We start from the raw sequence: 20,964 nt of genomic DNA on the forward strand, positions 1-20,964 counted from the left end.
TAGAACTGTGGTTGTTTTGTATTTATAAGACTGAATTTTCTTTGGTTAAACCTAAAAACTAGAAATAAAACCTTGTACCCATAATATAGGTAAAAAACGGCCAAGCATGTCACCGTTTATGAAAAGGTCTTCAGATGCAGTTTTTAGAAGTTCTGAGCCCTCACAGCTTCTACTGGAGTTATGGATACTTAGCACTTCTCAGTAAACAGGCCCATTCAAATCCACTGAAGATAAGTATGATTATTCTAGCTCATACTGGGTTCAATCCAGTCAGGTGCTTAGCATCGTCAAATACTACTGGCTTCACTGAGTATTCAGCAACTGGCAGGATTCATCTTTAAATCCCGTGTTTACTGGAAGAAAATAAAAAACAATTAAACTAATTCTGCTCATACCCTACGCAATCATCCGCCAGTCCAGTCTCATAGAAATGCTGTGCACCGAGTTCCTGGAGTCGTTTGTCTACTACCTTCCCACCATTGCAGAAGAACATGTATTCAGAATCTCCCAGACCTGAAAAATCCACGTAAAGAGGGTTTATATCTACCAAATAAATAAATATAAAGTTTACAGTGAAAAATCAAGATATTGTCTCACAAACAGGAAAGTTGGTATGTATATGAAAAGTAGATGTATTTAAGTCCTAAATTAACAAAACATGTGTGAACTGAAAATTGAATAGCTGATTACATTAAGGTATAGTTGACAAATGGTTCCTCTTCATTTACCTGCCCACTGCCAAGTTCAAAATGTTGTTTCTGTTGCAACAGCTGTGGGCACTAAAAATACCTCAAGCAACATCTTCCTACCATGTTTTAGGTGTTTATTATCAAAAACTGTTGTCTAACAAAACACCTAAACTAAAAACAAATTGTAGGTTGTAAATTCACATGAATACCCAAGAAATAAACTTATTTCAGCTAGAGCTAAGATTATTAATATATGTCACTAATTTAAGGGAGGAAAACATATTAAACATACTAGAGAGAAAAAGAAAAAGAGAAACATTGGAAATGCAGGAAAATTTAAGTAAAGGTAAATTTTAAAACCAGAGAGGTATATGGAAATACATGAATCAGGTAATTTCCCCCACTGTCTTGCTCAGGAACCACCAGAGATACTGAGTAAAAAATATCCAAGCATAACTCTTAGGTCCTTAAACCTCAATCGCCTTAGTAAAGATCCTGATCCAGCACAGGGTCAGAGAGAATATCTGCTCTTAACTACACTCTGATTAGGGGTCTCACTGCCTTCTCAATGGCTGGAGAGGCCATAGTAAAAGATGCACATAGCATAACAAAGGGTATCTTTCCTCACTATTCACAAAGAATCATAGAATTGTATGACTGGAAGGCACCTTGAGAGGTTATCTAGTCTAGTCCCTTACACTCACAGCAGGACTAAGTATTATCTTGACCATCCCTGACAAGTGTTTGTCTAACCTGCTCTTAAGAATCTCCAGTGATTGAAATTCCACAATCTCCCTAGGCAATTCATTCCAGTGCTTAACTGCCCTGACAGTTAGGAAACTTTTCCTAATGTCCAACTCAAACCACCCTTGCTGCAACTTAAGCCCCAGTGCTTCTTATCCTATCTTCAGAGGTTAAAGAGAACAATTTTTCTCCCTCCTCCTTGTAACAACCTTTTATGTACTGGAAAACTTATGTCCCCTCCCAGTAGGTATACTGTTAGTTTAAAGATGGCATTACACACAGAGCTAGCAAACATGAAATCAGTTACAAAAAAATCAATGCTCTGTTTCACATTCTCAATCATCCATCTGCAATAAGTAATAAATACAGTATCTTCTCCAGAATTAATAGGACCATGGCTGCATACTTCTTATACACCTCAGAAAACTCATAACTAAAAATAAACTTCAGAATACACATGACCAATTTTTTTAGCCTGATAGTCTAAATGCAGGTTGAACAGTCAGCAGCACTCTGGTAGTGGAATTAAAGCTTTTCAGATGAACTTTTGCATTTCCAGAACTTTCTGGGTTTTGGTTTTATACCTCAATATTATTTGATTTTTCCCCATTAACTTACTGACAAGTATTAATTTTAACTGTAGCTTAATTAACAAACGCCATTTGATGTTTCTCACTATTGTTGAAATGTATGTCATGGCACAAGCATTAAGAATTTTCAGAAAAAAAAAAAACACTGACATTTTTACACTTTCACATCTCCAAACTTACATAGTCAATTTATTATAAATTTGGTAATACAAATATTTTCCAAACCCACACCTCGTATCTCAATTTGTAGTCTCAAATTACTTCTCACCCCCAAAAAGAAAAGGAGTACTTGTGGTACCTTGAGACTAACAAATTTATTTGAAAGCTTATGCGCAAATAAATTTGTTAGTCTCTAAGGTGCCACAAGTACTCCTATTCTTTTTGCGGATACAGACTAACACAGCTGCTACTCTGAAACGTCTCACCCCCAGGATGCCCAACGGATATTAAATTGATGAATCACATTTTAATCCTGAATCACATTCATGAAAAATCCCTCATATACTGCTCCACAATTATTACACATAAAATCAGCTAACAATATAGGAATAAAAGCTGTATTATAAGAGATTTGGTCCTGTCTCATAGCACTCTCTTTTGGATGGACCCTGGCTTGCTCTTGTTGAGCCACCACTCTCCCTGGGGGAATTCTGCCTGGAATCGTCTCACCAAGTCTAGGAAAGTTAGTTTCCAGCAGGATCAGTTGTTATGGTTCCTTTTCTTTTAGTTCAAGTCTACTTGACAAACAAGATCAAAACTTCTCAGTCTCCCTTCTGTCCATTTCTGTTTCAGGGAACAGTTCTTCCCAGCAGTAGCTCCAGTCTCTGTCAGGTATTGCAGCTCCTCCTCTCCATTTCCTGCTCTTCCTTTTATGAGAATCAGCCAATTAAGCTGCAGATCTTTTACCAGGCACAGCCAGCAGTGCTAGTCAGCCACCCTCTGGCTTCTGACCTCAATCAAATGGTATCCCTTATACCTTCAAAGGTATGAATAGGCTTATTTACCATTTTAAAATGACTTAAAAGATACCACACTACAGTGGGGACAATATAGTGATAAATTAATTTCTGATAGAAAAGGTGACACAGGAAATACTGTATTACCTAACAATCCATAACGTAGATGTGCAAAATGATCAGGTAGCAGGGTCTTGTTTTTAATTTCCTTAACAAACTTGCAAGCTGTGTCTGGAGGGTCTCCAGTACCAGTAGTGGAAATAACAATAACAAGAGGGTCCTTTTCTGTTGCCAGATTATACTACAAAAAGAGTGGAAAAAAAGCAAATTAAAAAGTATAACCCAATACACATTTATAGTCAAGTCAAAGAGTTGATCCTGGCAGTGTTGTCTTTTACAATTGAATGGTCTCTTACTTTCCCCCCATCCCACATTTTTATGCTCTCTCTTCTCTTTTCTTCCTTATTTGCATGAGACCATAGTAAGCCTTCTAAATAATGAAGAGTTTATTTGGTGGATGCAACATTCTCTCACTTTGTATTACTTTTTTTTGCTTGTAACCTCTTGTTTATTAACCTATTCTAATATGTGAAACAGTCTGTATAGAAGAAGAAAAGAAAAAAAAGACTATCAGATCGCATGAACTCATGTCAGAAGTCTGAACTGCTTGGTCATCTCTTAACTCTATGATGTATGTATAATTAACCTAAAGAATGCCAGTGGTGTTACACAACAGACCAGTGTTCATTTCTTTTTTGTACAAGACGTAAACAGCACTGTCTTGCAGTATGGTTTTTAAAAAAAAAAAACTGCACTCAGTAACTTTACCCCTCTCATCCTCTTTCATAATCTTTTTGTAAAGTGTGAAAGCAATACAGGGGTATCCATACTAATCCTGTGAAATAATGGCATCTGCACATTTAGGGTTAAATTTTCAACAAGGCTTTAATCTCACACCTTATCATTTGTATGGCCAATCAATTAAGGGCAAAATTCTGAGCACATAATTACTTGCATATCCAGACTTACATGTGATGTTCTGAGAATGTGGCCCTTTACAGTATCTGCCACCTATCATTTGGAAAACACATCTTTTGCATATCTCCTTTTAAGTGATTGTTAAGTGTTATATGTTGCTTTCACAAGAACTATTTAACCAACTCTTTCATTTATTTACATGCATTTGAAATTCTCATGTGAAAACAATTCCACTTGTTTGATGAGTCAAGTTGTCCATAGCAAGAAAAACGTGGTTGCAGCTGCACTGTGAGCTTAGTGGCAAAAGCATATCAACTGTCAGTTTGATTAATCAGACATCTACACCATCTAAAGTATCCCTGCAGGGTAAGTTTGGAATCACATGAACAGACAGCAGTTCACGTGAAAAAGACGTTTTTAAACACGTTCCAAGTGCTTTTATTTAAACAAAATGCTTACGTTTAAATATTAAGGTTATGACAAGTTATAAATAACAGGTACGACACAGATGTACAGTATCTAGCTTAGGCTACTAGTTCCTAATTTAAGCATCTATAGTACAGACAATAGGAGGTCTTATCATAAAGGCAGTATTAGGTCTTAATTTAGAACTTAAGATTTTGTGGGACTTTTTTCATACCCATAATAATGTAAATTGCTAGGTCTTCCACCTCTTTCTCAAGGCACACAAAAACATTACTTGCACAGACCCAGTACCATTATATAATTCTAAAAATTTCTGAGTTACGAATGAAGGCAAGAAAACAAGATCTGTCAGGACATTTTATTTTGCAACTTTTCAAATAACTTGTTTTAGCTGTTTCCAATATAAATTGTAAAACTAAAATGTGAAATGTATTTCGGTACAGATGCTGTTTTACACCCGAACTCAACCCCTCAGATAAAGCCAGCTCTAATGTTTATAATATAGCTGTGCAGGAATAAACCCACAATTAGGACAATGCATCATCTTTTTCTTTGTATATATAGAATCAAAATAATGATGCTTAAAAAGAGTCTTCCACCAATCCACAGGCAAGGCTGGCAATGCTGGCATTCAGTCACATATAGCTCTACAGAACCACAAACCCTTGGGACATGCTCCGAGTAAGAGGGCTAGCATACCATACAGAAGAGTCAAGACCCTTCCATACATGTATGTGCATGAGACTTCAGCAATTATGGCATAAATCGCTCCCCTTTATTGCTTTCGGAACTATCCCTGTAGCAGGCCCATTCGAGTAACTAAGAGTATGTCTATACCGCAAAAAAGCACTGCAGCAGCAAGTCTCAGAACCTGGGTCTACGGACTCAGGCTCACGCTACAGCACTACAAATAGCCATGCAGATGTATTGGCTCAGGCTAGAGCTCAGGCTCTGAACCCCGAACCCCACCCTCCTAGCAAAGACTTCATAACCCGAGCTCCAGCCTGAGTTGGAATGTCTATGCAGCTATTTTATTGCCGTAGTGTGATCCCCACAAGCCTGAACATGTAGACCTTGGCACTGAGCGTTGTTTTTTTGTTGTTTTTTTTCCAGTGCAGATATACCATAAAAGCATCAGAGATGCCCTGGCAGCTTAGCTGTTGTTGATAGGTCATGGGCCACCCTCCAGCTGAGGTCACTCCTGAGTGACCAGTGCTAGGTCAAGACCTTCTCTCCCTGCACTCTCAGATGCTGGCTTCTGTGCTACCCTCTAAGTGCAAAGTCAGGAGGTAAAAAAGAGAAGAGGAGGCATGGGGCCTGCTCCATCCTTGTCTTAATGTGTGAGCATGTGCATGCACAGCTGCATGGAAGTGCTTATAGGAGATATTGGAAAATTGTTATGCCCCTTTCCCTATTGGCAAAATTAGTCTAACTCAGCCAGCCGTTAGTCCCTGACCTGACACAAGCACAACCACACAAGATGTGCAGATTGTAGAATTTTTCCCCCTCAGGCCTCCCATGTCAGACTTCACTCAAGGCCCCACAAAACCTAGGCGTAGCCCTGGTATATTTTTCCCTGATTTGTCCCAGCCAAATAGAAGGCCTCTCCATTCAGGTACAGCTGCTCCCTGGACAAGGAGTGAGGGAACCTGTAATTGAAGAGATCTGCAAAGCTATACAAATTGTCTTCTTCTCTTACCAAAATAAATAATAAACTTTAATCAACAAATTCTCACATCTGCGCAACATTTCATCTCAGCAGTAAATCACAGCTCAGTGCCAACTTTCCATGTCTGACAAAATAGACTTGTTCCAGTAGCAGGCCACCTCCAGCCAAACAGGCCTGGAGATGCCTCCACAGCAGTCTGTAGAGTGTGTGGAAGGAAGAGACAACTGCTCTGAAGTAGATTGGAGGCTCCCTCACCTTTTGGGCTTGCTTTATGTACTCTCCATAAGAATTGTTAATGTGTATAAAATACACAAGATGTGCTACTGTAAGTAATATTACACAATAAGTGCTCTTTCAGAAGTGTAAGCTCTGCTGACAAACAAGTAGTACTTCCCATAAAGATGGCCTGAGAACAGTAAATAGTTTACCTTTTTGTTCTCTGTTGCTCCTTTGATTACACGAAAATATCACCCATCCCTGATCTCCAGAATAGGTTTTGTTTTCTGCTTACTTATTTCCACAGGAATATCAGGAATGTCAGGTTTTATCTTTTCTGTTCTTGTTGGAGGACCCAGATGTGTGGATTTGGTCCTTTCACAACCTTTAACAGAGGGTGTGGGATTCCTGAGTTCTTAAAAACACATTGGTTTACAACTCCCTTTACTAGATAGGTGTAACAAAACAAACCCCCCAAAGAATTTTAATCATTCTGAATCAAAATCACAACCCCACTCTATCAGGTCTTTACTTCCTGGATCACGCGGATATCATGTGTCATCCTTAGCAACTGTAAATTCACTTATGTCAACAAAGCTAGACTGGATAACTTCAGTGGGGATTCTACATATCACAGAGATAAACCTGCATGGATCTGACTGCCGTATTGGGATCTATGTATATATAGAACCCAGCCTGTTCTTTGGGCATTGTCATAATACAAACAATAAATAAAACTAAAAAAAATGTTGTGCTTTTTTTTTTTTTTTTTTTTAATGATAGCGCCTCCCATCCACTAAGTACTGAATTAATTCCAGCAACTCATTTCTGCATGTCCAAGAATCATTTCAACAGGCCACTTTAATGCTAGTGTAGACACACACAGAGAAGAATATTCATATACTCATTTACTACTCTAAGCAAACCATTAACCATAAAAAGGATACATTTGCTACAAGGCTGGTGGAAGCCTCAGTTAGTACTGATCCAAACCACTGACATGGATGTTATGAAAATATAAATGTACGTGATATACTCTCTTCTCTATGCGTGCACATAGCTTCCATTACTGTTAATGGCTACTATAGGAGCACACAGAGGGAAATACATTTCTTAAAAGTCTATTTTCCAAACCAGCATAGAGTATCTCACCTTGTCAGACTCACTTATACAGTGAATATCAGCTTCAAATCCATGTGCATCTGCCTGCGTGCATATTTCCTCAGCTATGGCTTTTGCCTGTCCCTTCTGTGTTGCATAAAGCAGCAAAAACCTCCTCTTTATTTCACAGCACATTTTTAACTACACTGCAGAAAGGAAAAGGAAAGGCAGGTTTACTTCATACAAAGAAATCGAAGCCTGATCATTTATAGAAAAATAGATACCTGGTTTCTACATTAAAAATGCAGACCAAGGGGCCTAGACTAGAGGGAGTCCCATGCAGGTTGACCCCTATATGCCTACACAAAGATCCTTGCAGGATTGAGGCTTGAAGGACCAGTTGGTGACAGCAACACACCATATTAATGTGGGTTTTCATTGACTTTACTTGGAAACAAAGCAACAGAGCAATGATTCTCACAAAACTGAATGCTGCTATTTGTCACATGATCCCTTATTTCCCACAGAAAACTGGTGTATATTCTGACATATTTTTGTAGTTTGCATAAGAGGAATGGGTGGACACTTGGTGAAGCCAACAGCGTAAACATACAAACAAGTGCATTTTGTTACTTATTTTTAAAAAAATTAAGCTTTCCCAATGCAAGTAATTTCTGCTCTAGCCAGTGTAGGCCAAATCCTAAAGCCCTTATACACAGATCAAAGAGCTACTGAAGTCAACAGGTGTTTTCCAGGAATAATGACTTCATCGTTTGGCTCTGTACTTTATTATTATTATTCTTTACTCCATGAGTCAAAAACTAAGTATTTCTAATCTAATAACAGCACAAATATCAGTATGTTTTTCCTTAGAATGAGAATATATATTAAAGAAATCAAAGCAATCCCTCATATGAAATGTGATTCCCTCCCCAAATATACATTAGGTTTTGGGTTCTGGTTTTTTGTTTTGTTTTTTTACAACCCACAGCATATATTTATGTTTTCTCCTTTAATAACAAAAAAGGAAGTTATTTTACACGAACTACTCTCTCAAGATTTTCTTTTATGTGCATGTCAAAATTTTAAAACACCTTTAGACAAGAGAAGGAAGATTACTGGAACTGGCAAGAAAAAATGACAACTGGCTTGTACCTTCTATATATATTGTAAATTAATCCTTTGTACATTAATCTTCTGTGTCACCATTTTGTTGCTGCTGTGAAACTCCAGTAAAAAAAAATCTCATGACTATAGTTACTGTGCTAACTGAACATGTATTAAAGTAAATGTTGTCTTTGAAAGAGTTTTTTCGTGTGCTCAAATCTGATTTCTCATCATTCTTGCATCTTCCCCCTGCACACCCACATGATCAATTACAGCAGACTCAATTTATGATTCACATGCTTTGATATAGTGGAGCCTGTGACAAAATGACAACTGCATTTTCCTCTCTTCCCCCTGGGAAACAGGATCTACACCAAGCACAGTCTGAGTACAAAGGAAAAGCACTGCATGTCTGGTGCTCTACTGATAAGACAGGACATTGCTCTCCACAGCTTTATTGCAGGTAATGCATGAGAGTAATCCTTTACTGCTTTAAGTAGTCCTATAAATTAGAGTGGCTGAACTAAGACATATCTGTTAGTTGTACAGTGCAAGTACCATGCCTCAATTCCCTTAAATGATGGGAAAAGTAACTACACAGAAAAAATAAATCTTTCATTGCATTTTGGTGTATTAAAATACTCCATTTTACATAAAATTTAATATTAATAATTATGAAGACCTCTTCAAAAAAATCTGTCTGAATTTGCAATCTGTGAGAAATAAGTTTTACACACAAAACAAAGGTACAAATTTACCTTTTTTCCTATTCAACAGGAATTACATAGCGTATATCACCTGTGGAAGTATAACATTGTATAAGGGGACATGCTGGATACATTGTACATGAGAGGGCATGACAAAACATGTTACAAAGTATCTGAGGGAGCACACGTAGGGACAGTTAGCTTTTGAATGGAGAAGCAATTTAGATAGAGCCAGCACGTCTAAGAAGCAGGCATCAGAATGGAAGGTGTGAAGGGCAATTAGTTAAGTTAACTGGAAGCTGTTAAAGGAGATTGTTAAGGGTGGCAGGTAATTGAAGATACGTGACTGGTCTCAGGGATCTTGAAGGGTGGGGACTAAAATCTTTTTCTTTTGTCTGTAACTTCTCTGTAACTTGTTCTCCAAAAAACTGTATAAATTAAAAGACACAAGCCCCACTCGGGGGGCTCACTTCTAAATGTATTAGCAGAGCAGCTTTGCTAATAAAACAGAGTGGTCTGATAAATTGTGAGTCTGAGTCAAACTTTGACAATTTGGAGGTTCCACCGAGATGGCAAGCGGCTTCACTGAGGCTGTGTGATCCCTGACTGCCTTGCAGGACGATCATGGCAGCCGGCGCCTGGACGCTTAGTCCAAGCGATCCTCCATGAGACAAAGGTACACAGCAGCAGCGCAGTCTACGCCATTGAACTTGTTGGTTCCCACTCTGTTTGGGTAGGGGTCTTTGGATCCAGCTTCTGGAATCAGACATCTCAGGTAATTATTATTTTTGTGCTTTAACCGGTTTGAGGACTGTCTTGTCTTTGTGTCTATCCGTCTTCCCCGTGGTGTGTGTGTGAATCTGGGAGCCATCCCTGTCCGGAGACTGGCTGACCCAGGGGTCCCCGTCCCCACTGTCTGAATAAGTGGAATCTGCACAGCTGCAGCCGCACCACACCTTGGGTATAACCCCCGGTGTGAAAGCAAGGGCAGTTGAGGCAGTAGCCCGTGGGCTCCTTTCTGTGTGTTGCACCGGGTACCGCTCTGCTGAGCCCGAATTTCCTTCTTGTGTGAATGCTGTGTGAAGTCCTCCTGGATGGATAATCAGAAGTCTAAGGTAGAACAGTTCCCTAAGGGAACTCCAGCTTATTTTATGTATTTTAGGAGGGGTCCGGACTCTTGTAGGTTTCTTGAAAAATGGTCCAAATTACAGTGGCCACTGTTAGGTTTTTGGGACAAGGATCGAGTGGACGCTTTAAAAAGCAAACTCGTCCTCCCAAAAACCAAATTGGAGAGAGGAGAAGTAGACTGCTTCATGCAGTGGTGGGAAGAGGCAAATTGTAGACGGACTGAGTCAAAACTCACCTCTCTTAAAAATTCTATCAAAAAACTAACAGTTCAATTGGATGCAGTCTCTCCCACCACTAGTCCGAGCGCCCCCCTTTGCCCAGTCCTGTGCAATGATCCAGATCAAACCCGACCCCCACTTCTTTTCCAGTGGTTCCTAACCCTGCTACAATACTAGCGTCTATTCCTCCAAATGCAACCCACTTTACTGTTGTAGATTTGTGCTCCGCTTTCTTCTCTGTCCCAGTATCTCTTTGCCTTCTCCTACAAGGGTCAGCAATATACATGGACTACCCTTCCCCAGGGATATACAGAGAGTCCATCCTATTTTTCCTCAAGCCCTAGCCAGGGATCTCGCTGATCTGGTTTTCCCATCAGGATCCACACTGATCCAATATGTGGACGACTTACTCCTGTGCTCCCCCTGTCTGCCTCAGAAACTGATTTACTAACACTTCTCACAGCTTTAGCAAACAAGGGTCATAAGGCTTCTAGCACAAAATTGCAGCTCTGCCAAACCTCTGTCACATACCTAGGCTTCCTTCTCTCCCAGGGCTCCCGTACACTCTCTCCAGCCCGGGTACAAGCCATCCTTAGCTTTCCCCAGCCTTGCTCTCCACGCCAGGTCAGAAAATTCTTAGGCTTGACAGGGTTCTGTAGGCAATGGATTCCCCAATATGCTTCTCTGGCTAAACCACTCCAAGAACTCACTCGATCCTCTGTACCTAACCCCATGCCATGGCCACTTGAAGCAAATGCTGCTTTCATCTCCCTTAAGCAGAATTTAGCCTCTGCCCCGCCTTAGGGTTACCTAACTATGACAAGCCTTTTACCTTTTTCTGTCACGAACAATCTGCTTGTGCCCTCGGGGTTCTTACTCAGGAACACGGTGACAGAAATTGCCCGGTGGCTTATTTTTCTGCAACCTTGGACCCTGTAGCCCAGGGTTTACCTCCTTGCCTATGTAGCTGCTGCAGCGCGCCTGGTCGAGATGTCTGAGTCCCTTGTCCTCCGCTCTCCTCTCACTCTCATGGTTCCCCATTCTGTGGAAACTCTCCTTCTGCAACGCAACACTGCTCACCTCTCCTCTGCTCGCCTCACTAGGTATGAACTTTTGCTGCTTTCAGCCTCACATATCACTATTAAGCGCTGCTCCCAGCTAAACCCTGCTACCCTCCTTCCTTTACCTAGTGATGGTGAACCCCATGACTGCCTTGCAACTGTCTCCGCTATCACTGTCCTGCGCCCCGACCTTTCAGATGTACCTCTCCCTAACTCTGACCTGGTATTATTCACTGATAGGTCCTGTTATAGAAATGACCAAGGCCACCTTCTTGCAGGGTACGCTGTGGTCTCTGTCTCTGAGACCACAGAAGCTGCGCCCTTACCCTCTGTGACCTCTGCCCAGGGGGCTGAACTGATTGCTCTAACCTGTGCCTGCTTTCTAGCCGAGGGGCTCTCTGCCACTATTTTTACTGATTCTCGGTATGCCTTTGGGGTTGTGCATGACTTTGGCACCCTCTGGCAGGCTCGAGGTTTTCTTACCCCCTACTGGTACCCCTATCAAGAATGGCCCCTACATTGCCGCCCTCCTGTATGCAGTTTTACTACCGTCTGCCTTGGCAATTGTTAAGTGTACTGGCCACTCAGCGGCAGACACCGAGGTGGCAAAAGGTAATGCACTTGCTGATGCTGCTGCAAAACATGCCGCCACTATAAAACCTTCACCAGAAGCGTTTCTTGGTCCCCTCTCTGTCTCTGTAATGCCACCATCCCTGTCTCATCTCGCTCAGCTCCAGGACTCTGCCCCAGAAACAGAGAAAGACTCCTGGAGTGCTTTGGGTTGCTCTTTGCATTCTGATTCCCTTTGGCGATCGCCCACCGGTACCTTTGTAGCCCCCCTCCTACATGGTGTTTCGCATGTCAGCAAGGAGGGGATGGTCTCTGCTATGAGTAAGGTGGGGTGGCGGGCTCCCCATTTCAGCTCCTTTGCAACCCACCACTGTGCCGCTTGTGTTACTTGTCAAAGCCACAATGTACGCAAATCTGTAAAAGTAACACAAGGGTTCCGGGGTTTGCCTCAAGCACCTTTCCTACACTGGCAACTTGATTTTGTACAAATGCCAAAGTGTCAGAAATATGAATTCATTTTAGTTATAATATGTCTGTTCTCGGGTTGGATTGAAGCCTTTCCCTGTTGCAAAGCTGATTCATTGTCCGTTGCAAAATGTCTGTTAAACCACATTATCCCTACCAAGGGAATTCCTGCCACTTTGTCTAGTGACCGGGGAACACATTTTACTGGAAAAATTGTTCAACATCTAAACCAGGTATTACATGTCACCCACCTGTTGCACTGCCCTTACCATCCACAGAGTGCAGGGGCAGTTGAAAGGCGAAATGGTGTGCTTAAAAATAAGCTGGCAAAAATCTGTAGTTCCACAGGGTTAAACTGGCCAGCTGCTTTACCACTGGCCCTTATGGAAATTCGGTCATCCCCATCCCAGAGACACAAATTGAGTCCATTTGAAATCATCATGGGATGCCCTATGCGAACAATGGCTACTATTACCCCAGCCCCAGACCTAAAGGTGCGAGCAGCTTGGCCGACAGAACCCACCTCTGCTGCCTGTCACACTCTTGAGCCTGGTGATTGGGTCTACCTGTGGCACCACCTTCAGAAGCACGCCTTGGAACCCCGGTGGAAGGGTCCATACCAGGTACTGCTCACCACCCAGACAGCAGTGAAATTATCCAGCATCACTGCATGGATCCACGCCTCACAGTATAAGCCAGCGCCACCTCAAGGGGACCAAGCACCTCTGCAAGACCACGCAGAACCAGCTTCAACCCCAGAAGACAAAGAGGAACAGCCTGCAATACCTTACAATCTGCGCTCTCGTAAGGGTTGCCAGAAGCAGAGGGTATGCAGACAGCAGGACCCAACAAACAAGAAGCAGTAGTGAGCCTAGTGCCTGCTGCCTGGTGGACGTAAAACCGTGACTGCGGTTCCCTCGAAAGGGGTTGTCAGAACCAGAAAGGGTCCTGCTTCCAACATGTGTCCTTTGAGAAGCTTAATCGTCAGCTACTGTGTCCTGAGGGTCTGGGGAATCCAGAGTGACAGTGACAATTCTTTCATCCAACAACAGGTGCAGATAGCCCAGATCCTGAATATTTCTAATTGCTGGGTCTGCAGCCACATCCCAGCTCACTCACAAGCTAGTATCCCCACCATGGCAATCCCTTTGAATTCCTCAGAGCTTACTGGAGAACCCTATCCACTTAAAAGGACATGGAAGGAAAATGACACTTGGGGGCTGGGAAAAACATATGTTCCTAAACTTATAAGTGTGGTGAAAGGAAAGGGCCACTGGTGCTGGGTGTGTAATGGGACAGGGCTGAATCTAGGGAGGAGCAGCTGTCTCCAATACATCGTGTCCCATGGTGTATGGGACTATTCAAACAAAGTTGGAGAATGGTGAACCGGGTATGGAAAGATAAACTTCCTCTCAACCTGGGATCAAACCAAAGATTCAATCTCTTGCTCCCCCTACAGCCTCCCTGAGAAAAACAGCACCATCTACAAATATCATGTGAATGCTACCTCTTCTCCCAGTGAAAATCATCCTGTGCCCTTTGGGGGATACTATTCCTCCTTCGTAAATTCTTACATGTCAAAGGGTTGCAATCAACCCTTCCCAGCTTTAATGGGACATCATTGGGTTTGTGGGGAAAATGCTTACACTGTGTTACCAGCAAATTGGTCAGGTATCTGTTATCCTGCTCAGCTTTTCCCACAATTCCGGGTGCTTCAATTCCTCCCACGAAATCGCCTCCGTAATTTCAGGTGAAAAAGGAGGGACTTGCCAGATGCTAAATGGTATGTGGATAGCATAAGCCCCCTAACTTGGGAAGAAGCTGTTGGCATTTCTTTATTCCCAGTAGGGGGGGTAATCCACCATGCAAAAAGGCTTTTAAGGTTACAAGCGGTGGTTGAGATCATGGCCAATGAAACAGGAGAGAGCTTAAAAGCTCTAGCCAAAGAAGGAGGAGCGGTCCGACAAGTGGCCCTCCAAAACCGTCAGGCATTAGATATAATGCAGGCAGCCAAAGGAGGGACCTGTGCTCTAATTGGAACAGAATGCTGTGTATACATACCTGATAATACTAATGAGGTAATAAATCGTGCTAGCCATCTGAAGCAAATTGCATACCTTCCCCACGAAGAACCAAGTTCCTTGTGGAAATGGATAAGTAACTTATTCAATTTCTCTAGTCTGGGAAACTGGTTGTTTCAAGGAATCCTGACTATCCTATTTGGAATTCTAATAATCTTTGTGTGTTTTCAATTGATTTCTTGTTGTATCCAAAACTGCACAAGACACACCATCCATCAGGTTACCCCTAACCAGAGTGCTAATCTAATGTTGTTAAATGTCACCAGTGAAAGTAATGAAAAAGAACGATTGATGTATGGAATCCAGTAAGTCATTGGTCCTGGGCGTAGCCTTGACCAAAAGGGGGGATTGTGGAAGTATAACATTGTATAAGGGGACATGCTGGATACATTGTATATGAGAGGGCATGCCAAAACATGTTACCAAGTATCTGAGGGAGCACACGTAGGGACAGTTAGCTTTTGAATGGAGAAGCAATTTAGATAGAGCCAGCACGTCTAAGAAGCAGGCATCAGAATGGAAGGTGTGAAGGGCAATTAGTTAAGTTAACTGGAAGCTGTTAAAGGAGATTGTTAAGGGTGGCAGGTAATTGAAGATACGTGACTGGTCTCAGGGATCTTGAAGGGTGGGGACTAAAATCTTTTTCTTTTGTCTGTAACTTCTCTGTAACTTGTTCTCCAAAAAACTGTATAAATTAAAAGACACAAGCCCCACTCGGGGGGCTCACTTCTAAATGTATTAGCAGAGCAGCTTTGCTAATAAAACAGAGTGGTCTGATAAATTGTGAGTCTGAGTCAAACATTGACACATGTATGTTAAAGATTGGATTCAGACTGCAAAACCAAATCCTGTACGTTAATCCTGATTGGCTTCCCCTCCCTCTGAACGAGGTGAAATTACATTTCAAGAGGCTAAGTGTCTGTTTCTTCTAAACTTTTACTTTTCACATCCTCGAAGAGAGAGACATCCAACTCCTTTGCCTGATGCCACAATGCAACCACATTTATGCTGAAATACAGATATTCTTCTACATTAGCTCATCTACTGGAACTAAAGGGTAACTGGCTAACAAGCTTTTTGAATCGTTCTGAATGGAAAACACACCAATACTTAAGCTTTAGCAAGGTGGAAAGCGATTTGTATTCTAGGACCTCAGAATACAATATAAACATGGATCATCATCAGCATATCTCTCCATAGCTCCACAAATATAGAAACCTTCTGTGGGGCAAGACTTTCGCTTATCAGAGACTCCTCTGATCTCACTAGACCAGTGGCTCTCAACCTGCAGGCCGTATGCAGCCCAATTAGCACACAGCTACGGCCTAGCTGCATGCTAAAGGCCGCAGGGGCCAGCAGCGGGATCCGAGTTGCCAGGCTGTCTTGCCCTTGCACTGGGGTCTGGGGCTGCCCTCACCTGCAGCGGGGTCTGCTCCTGACCCGACTCTGTGGAGGGGTCTCTGGGTGGGGGCTGGGGGGCTGGGGCGCTGGGCATAGGCATGGGGGGTTGGGAGGGAAACTGTGGTTCTCAACCTTTGGCCCAGGTAACACATTTTAGGCCGCATATGAAGCCCACAATGATGAATAGATTGAGAGCCACTGCACTAGATCTATCTGGCGAGAAGTGAATAGTTTAAAATATCAGATTAAATCCAGAAAAAAAGCCTCTGAAATAAAAATCCATATAAACAAAATACCAGCTGTACATAGTCCTCAACAAGTGGATGTTTGTGTCAACCTGATTTGTTTTGCAACTGATGGCAATGGACAGGGCTTGAACCACTTACTGGCAATAGGACTAAACCTATTACCGGAAACAGATGCAAAAGGTTAAGAGAGGGAGAGCCAGTGAAGTCTATGGGAGATGTCTTGATGAGAATTCCACCTCCTCAGGTACCAGAATTTCTACCAGAATGCTTTCCCTGGCCCTGCTCATAGGATCTGTCAGGATTCCTTCCCCACTCTGAATTCTAGGTTACAGATGTGGGGACCCGCATGAAAGACTCCCTAAGCTTATTTCTAACAGCTTAGGTTAAAAACTTCACCAAGGCAAAAAGTCTTTGCCCTTGGATTAGGTAGAACGCTGCCACCACCAAGTGATTTAACAAACAGTCAGGGAAAGGACCACTTGGAGTTCCTATTTTCCCCAAAATATCCCCCCAAACCCTTACGCCACCTTTCCTGGGGAGGCTTGAGAATAAACAAGATGAGCACAAACCAGCCTTGGATTTTTAAGATGCAAAAAACCCAACCAAATTCTTAAAGAACAGAACTTTATTAGAAGAACAAAAAAAAAACAAAAAAAAAAGAGAACTCCTCTGTAAGATCAGAACAGAAGATAATCTTACAGGCAGTCAGATTCAAAACACAGAGAAACCCTCTAGGCAAAACCTTAAGTTACAAAAAAACACAAAAATAGGAATACACATTTCCTCCAGCACAGGGAATTTACATTACAAGCCAAAACAAAGAAACCCTAACGCATTTTCTAGCTAGCTTACTTACTAACTTTACAGGAGTTGGAGGGCTTGCATCCTTGATCTGTGTGACAGAGACAGACAAAAGCCTTTTCCCCCCCTCCAGATTTGAAAGTATCTTGTCCCCTCATTGGTCATTTTGGGTCAGGTGCCAGCCAGGTTACCCGAGCTTCTTAACCCTTTACAGGTAAAAGGACTTTGCTTCTGGCCAGGAGGGCTTTTATAGCACTGTATACAGAAAGGTGGTTACCCTTCCCTTTATATTTATGACATCCATCTTTCTTCTCTGCCTAAAGCTAGTAAGTGGCTAAGTACAGTAGAGTTAAGAACACCAAAGTTACGAACCAACCAATCAACCACACACATCATCTGGAACCGGAATTACACAATCAGACAGCAAAAGAGGCAAAAAAAAGCAAACAGTACAATACTGTGTTAAACGTAAACTACTAAAATAAAGGGAAAGTTTAAAAAAATATTTGACACGGTAAGGAAACTGTCCTTGTTTCATTTAAATTAAGATGGTTAAAACAACACTTTTATTCTGAATAGTAAAGTTTAAAACTGTATTAAGTCAACATTCAGTTGTAAACTTTTGAAAGAAGAACCATAACATTTTGTTCAGAGTTAAAAACATTTCAGAGTTATGACAAACCTCCATTCCCAAGGTGTTCGTAACTCTGAAGTTCTACAGTATGAAGCTTCCCCACCTCTGGCTTTGAGAATGGAAGAAGAGCTTTTCTCCCTCCACATCAAAGTCTGACTACTGTGGGAGCAGAGCTCTTTTCTACCCCTTCTTCAACCCATGATTTTTGGGCCACCATCCGCTTCCTTCTCCGTGAAGAGCTCCAGTGTTTGTCACAACATTCCTAAGCAGCACAAGAGCAAAACTGATAGATGACTGGTGCCTCCCCAAAATTTTCCCAAGCTCCACCGGCTCTCCCCTAGTAGCCAGGCCCTGGAGGCACTCCTAAATGCTGCCCAGTGCAGCACAGCAGCTGCCTTGGAGAGTGCCTGGCTGTGGCTGGGCTTGGCTTCCGGGACAGAGGCTGAGCAAGTCAGAGCCCCGCCCCGCTCGCCCCATCGGCACTCTTAGAGTTGGCTCTTGTCCCTGGAACCTGAGCCTGGGCAGGGAGCAGAGGCAGGAGCAGCCTGCTCCCTGCCTAGGCTTGACTTCTGAGGATGGGAGCCAACTCTGAGCATGCTGGAGGGGCGCGGGTGCTCTGGTTTGCTCAGCCACTGTCCCCAGAAGCTCAGCACGGGCGGGGGCAGCCTGCTGCTGCCAGTGCCAGGAGCTCTCCGAGTCAGCAACTGAACTGCACCAGTCAGCGTGGCTGGAAGAGGCTCTGGTCCCGCCTCTTACATTCTTGCCCCGCCCCTTCCTCTCCCCATCTGGGCAAGCTGCCGGAGGGGCACTTGGCCTTTTGTGCACCTCTCACAAGTCTCTTCTGAACAGGTCAAGGTACCTGTGTTAGTCTAGTAAAACTACATGCTATCTGAACAGGCTTATTTATCTTTGAATACTGCCAACTTTTTTTTTTATTATTATTTAAAAACTACAAAAGGAGATTTTATCTGTCCTGAATTAGAAAAACACTGTTGGTCAGAAATATCCGAAGACCCTGCCACACAAAGAAGCTAACTGAAGCCTACATGATTCACATAAAACGACAGTGACTCACACACTGGTGAATATCGTGTACAGTGCAGGATATGTACCTGAACTGATACTATTTTCTGTACTCTTCTTCCTTTCCTGTACATACTCAAAAGGCAGTAGGTCAGTTCACTTAGGCTACAGGTTCCAAATGAAAGATAATAAAATTGAATAATACTGAAGTGTCATATTTTGACAATAGCGCCACATCAATGCCTTTTAACCTGACCACATTCACATCTGTTGAGACTTACATGCCCCCAAATAAAGTCTTCTAAACAGTGAAAACAGCAAGACAGGGATTTGTTTGCCATCCTGGCTGCCTGTGACCCAAAGAGCCCCGCAATGCCCACTGGCATAAGGCCCACGCTACTGTAACTGATATCTGGCCTGACATTCACTGCCTCCAACATCACACCGTTGTAATATGTATCCAAAAGGTATCTTGTAAGGTATCATATGTAAATCAATGAAAGGCTGGTCATGAACACCATTGTGTGACCTATGTATCTGTTGTGTGTGAACTCTGCAGCTGAACGCCACCTCCTGGGTCCTAGTGCCAGTTGTGCTCCCCTTCTGCGTGCTGGGAACCTTCCTGTTTTCTGTGCAACAGCCAGTGCCCGCAGTGGGACAGCGTGAGGGAGGGTGGGGATGAGGGGGGAAGAGGCAGTGGGGAAGGAAGGGGGTGGAATAGGGCAGGGGGAGGGGAATGTGGGAGTGAGGCATAGGTGCTGGAACTAGGGATGTGGGGGTGCTGCCATACCCCCTGGCTTGAAGTGGTTTCCATTATATACAGGGTTTCAGTTTGGTTCAATGGCTCTCAGCACCCCCACTATATAACTTGTTTCAGCACCCCTGGAGTGAGGAAGGGGGCTGGGGATGGGGTATCCCAGGGGGAAGCAGGAGCCCAACATGCAGAGTCCCCTCGGCAGCACCTGGGGCTCCCCTGTTAACCAGGCCCATCAAACCCTCACCCAGACAAGTCCTACCCCTCTACACCTGGACCCCCGACAAGCCCCCCATCCTCACCCCACCGAGCCCCAACCAGCTGCACCTGGACTCCTACCCCATCAAGCCCCACTCCCCCAAAATACAGTACTGTAAAATTATAGTTTGCATAGGTACTCTTTATTATATACTGTACATTACTGTATACATTATACATTTGTACATATTACTGTACAGGGTTGTATACACAAAACCATGTACAGTATACTAAACTTTATGGACAATTTAAGGGATTTTCAAGGGTAATTTTGACTATATGTGATTTTAGCCTTACGTGCTGACTCCCAGCTCCCAGCGCTTCCCACCAAGGGGCAGCCCGCCCACTCCCTCCCTGCACCTCCCGATCAGCTGTTTCATGGCCTGCAGGAGGCTCTGGGGGGAGGGGGGGGGCACGGCAGGCCCAGAGGAGGGGGCGGGAAGGGGGGGAGTGGGGGCAGGGCCTGTGGCAGAGCCCGGGGTTGAGCACTGAGCACCCCCTGGCACGCTGGAAAGTTGGCGCCTGTCGCTCCAGCCCCGGAGTCGGTGCCTGCACAAGGAGCCGGGTATTAACTTCTGTAGAGCGGCACCCGGCTCAGAGGCCGCCGGTTGGCCACCGCTCCCCGAGGTTAACGGGCGCTACGCGGCGCCCCTGCTGGCCAGTCTCGGGAGACCGGCGGACTGAGGGGAAGGGAGGCGGAGGCTGCGCCCCGTTTCACCTGTAGGGCCGGTCTCGTCCCGGCGCCGGCGGGCAGGAAACGGGATTTAATTCTTTAACCCGATCCAGGTTTCCCGTGATCTCGCGTCCCGGGTTTATCGCGCCGAGGCCCGGCGGCTGAGCAGAGACGGCGGCGGCGGCGATCCCCCCCGCAGGGTTCAGCCCCCCCGCAGAGCAGCTACGGGCCGCCCAGCCCGGGCGGCCGCCCGCCAACGGTCACCCCGCTCCGAACACGCTCGCGTCGCAGGACGCGGCCCGGTCCCTCACCTGCTCCGCGCGGCCCAGTCTCCCAGAGGCCGTCACGCCGCCCTCGCAACCGCCGCACGGAAGAGCGCCCCGGAAGCCAACTAGAGCGTTGCCCGGAGTTGAGCCAGGAGCGGCCCCGCCCCCTTTCCGGCGGAGACTCGACCCGGCGGGCCGGG

The 20,964-nt window shown here is 44.0% G+C and overlaps 1 protein-coding gene across 5 annotated transcripts in view; it reads right to left on the reverse strand.

The window, feature by feature from the left end:
* MTRR (5-methyltetrahydrofolate-homocysteine methyltransferase reductase) overlaps nucleotides 1-20,929 on the reverse strand; it is a 124,639-nt gene extending 103,710 nt beyond the window's left edge. Inside the window, exons 1-4 of one of the 5 annotated variants that reach the window (XM_084619396.1) lie at nucleotides 20,544-20,789; nucleotides 7,421-7,575; nucleotides 3,127-3,280; nucleotides 396-513 (exon numbers count right to left, since the gene is read on the reverse strand). In XM_084619396.1, the coding sequence (XP_084475522.1) occupies nucleotides 396-513; nucleotides 3,127-3,280; nucleotides 7,421-7,564 (416 nt within the window). In that variant the 5' untranslated portion in view covers nucleotides 7,565-7,575; nucleotides 20,544-20,789. Of the gene's footprint in view, nucleotides 1-395; nucleotides 514-2,692; nucleotides 3,059-3,126; nucleotides 3,281-6,480; nucleotides 6,654-7,420; nucleotides 7,576-20,543; nucleotides 20,790-20,809 lie in introns of those variants that run through there. The other 4 variants (XM_084619395.1, XM_084619397.1, XM_084619398.1 and 1 more) reach the window with 4 other exon arrangements.
* Between the last annotated feature and the right edge of the window lie 35 nt (nucleotides 20,930-20,964).

The sequence above is a fragment of the Lepidochelys olivacea genome, assembly GCF_965140295.1.
Source record: "Lepidochelys olivacea isolate rLepOli2 genome assembly, chromosome: 2".
Taxonomy (NCBI): Eukaryota; Metazoa; Chordata; order Testudines; family Cheloniidae; genus Lepidochelys; species Lepidochelys olivacea.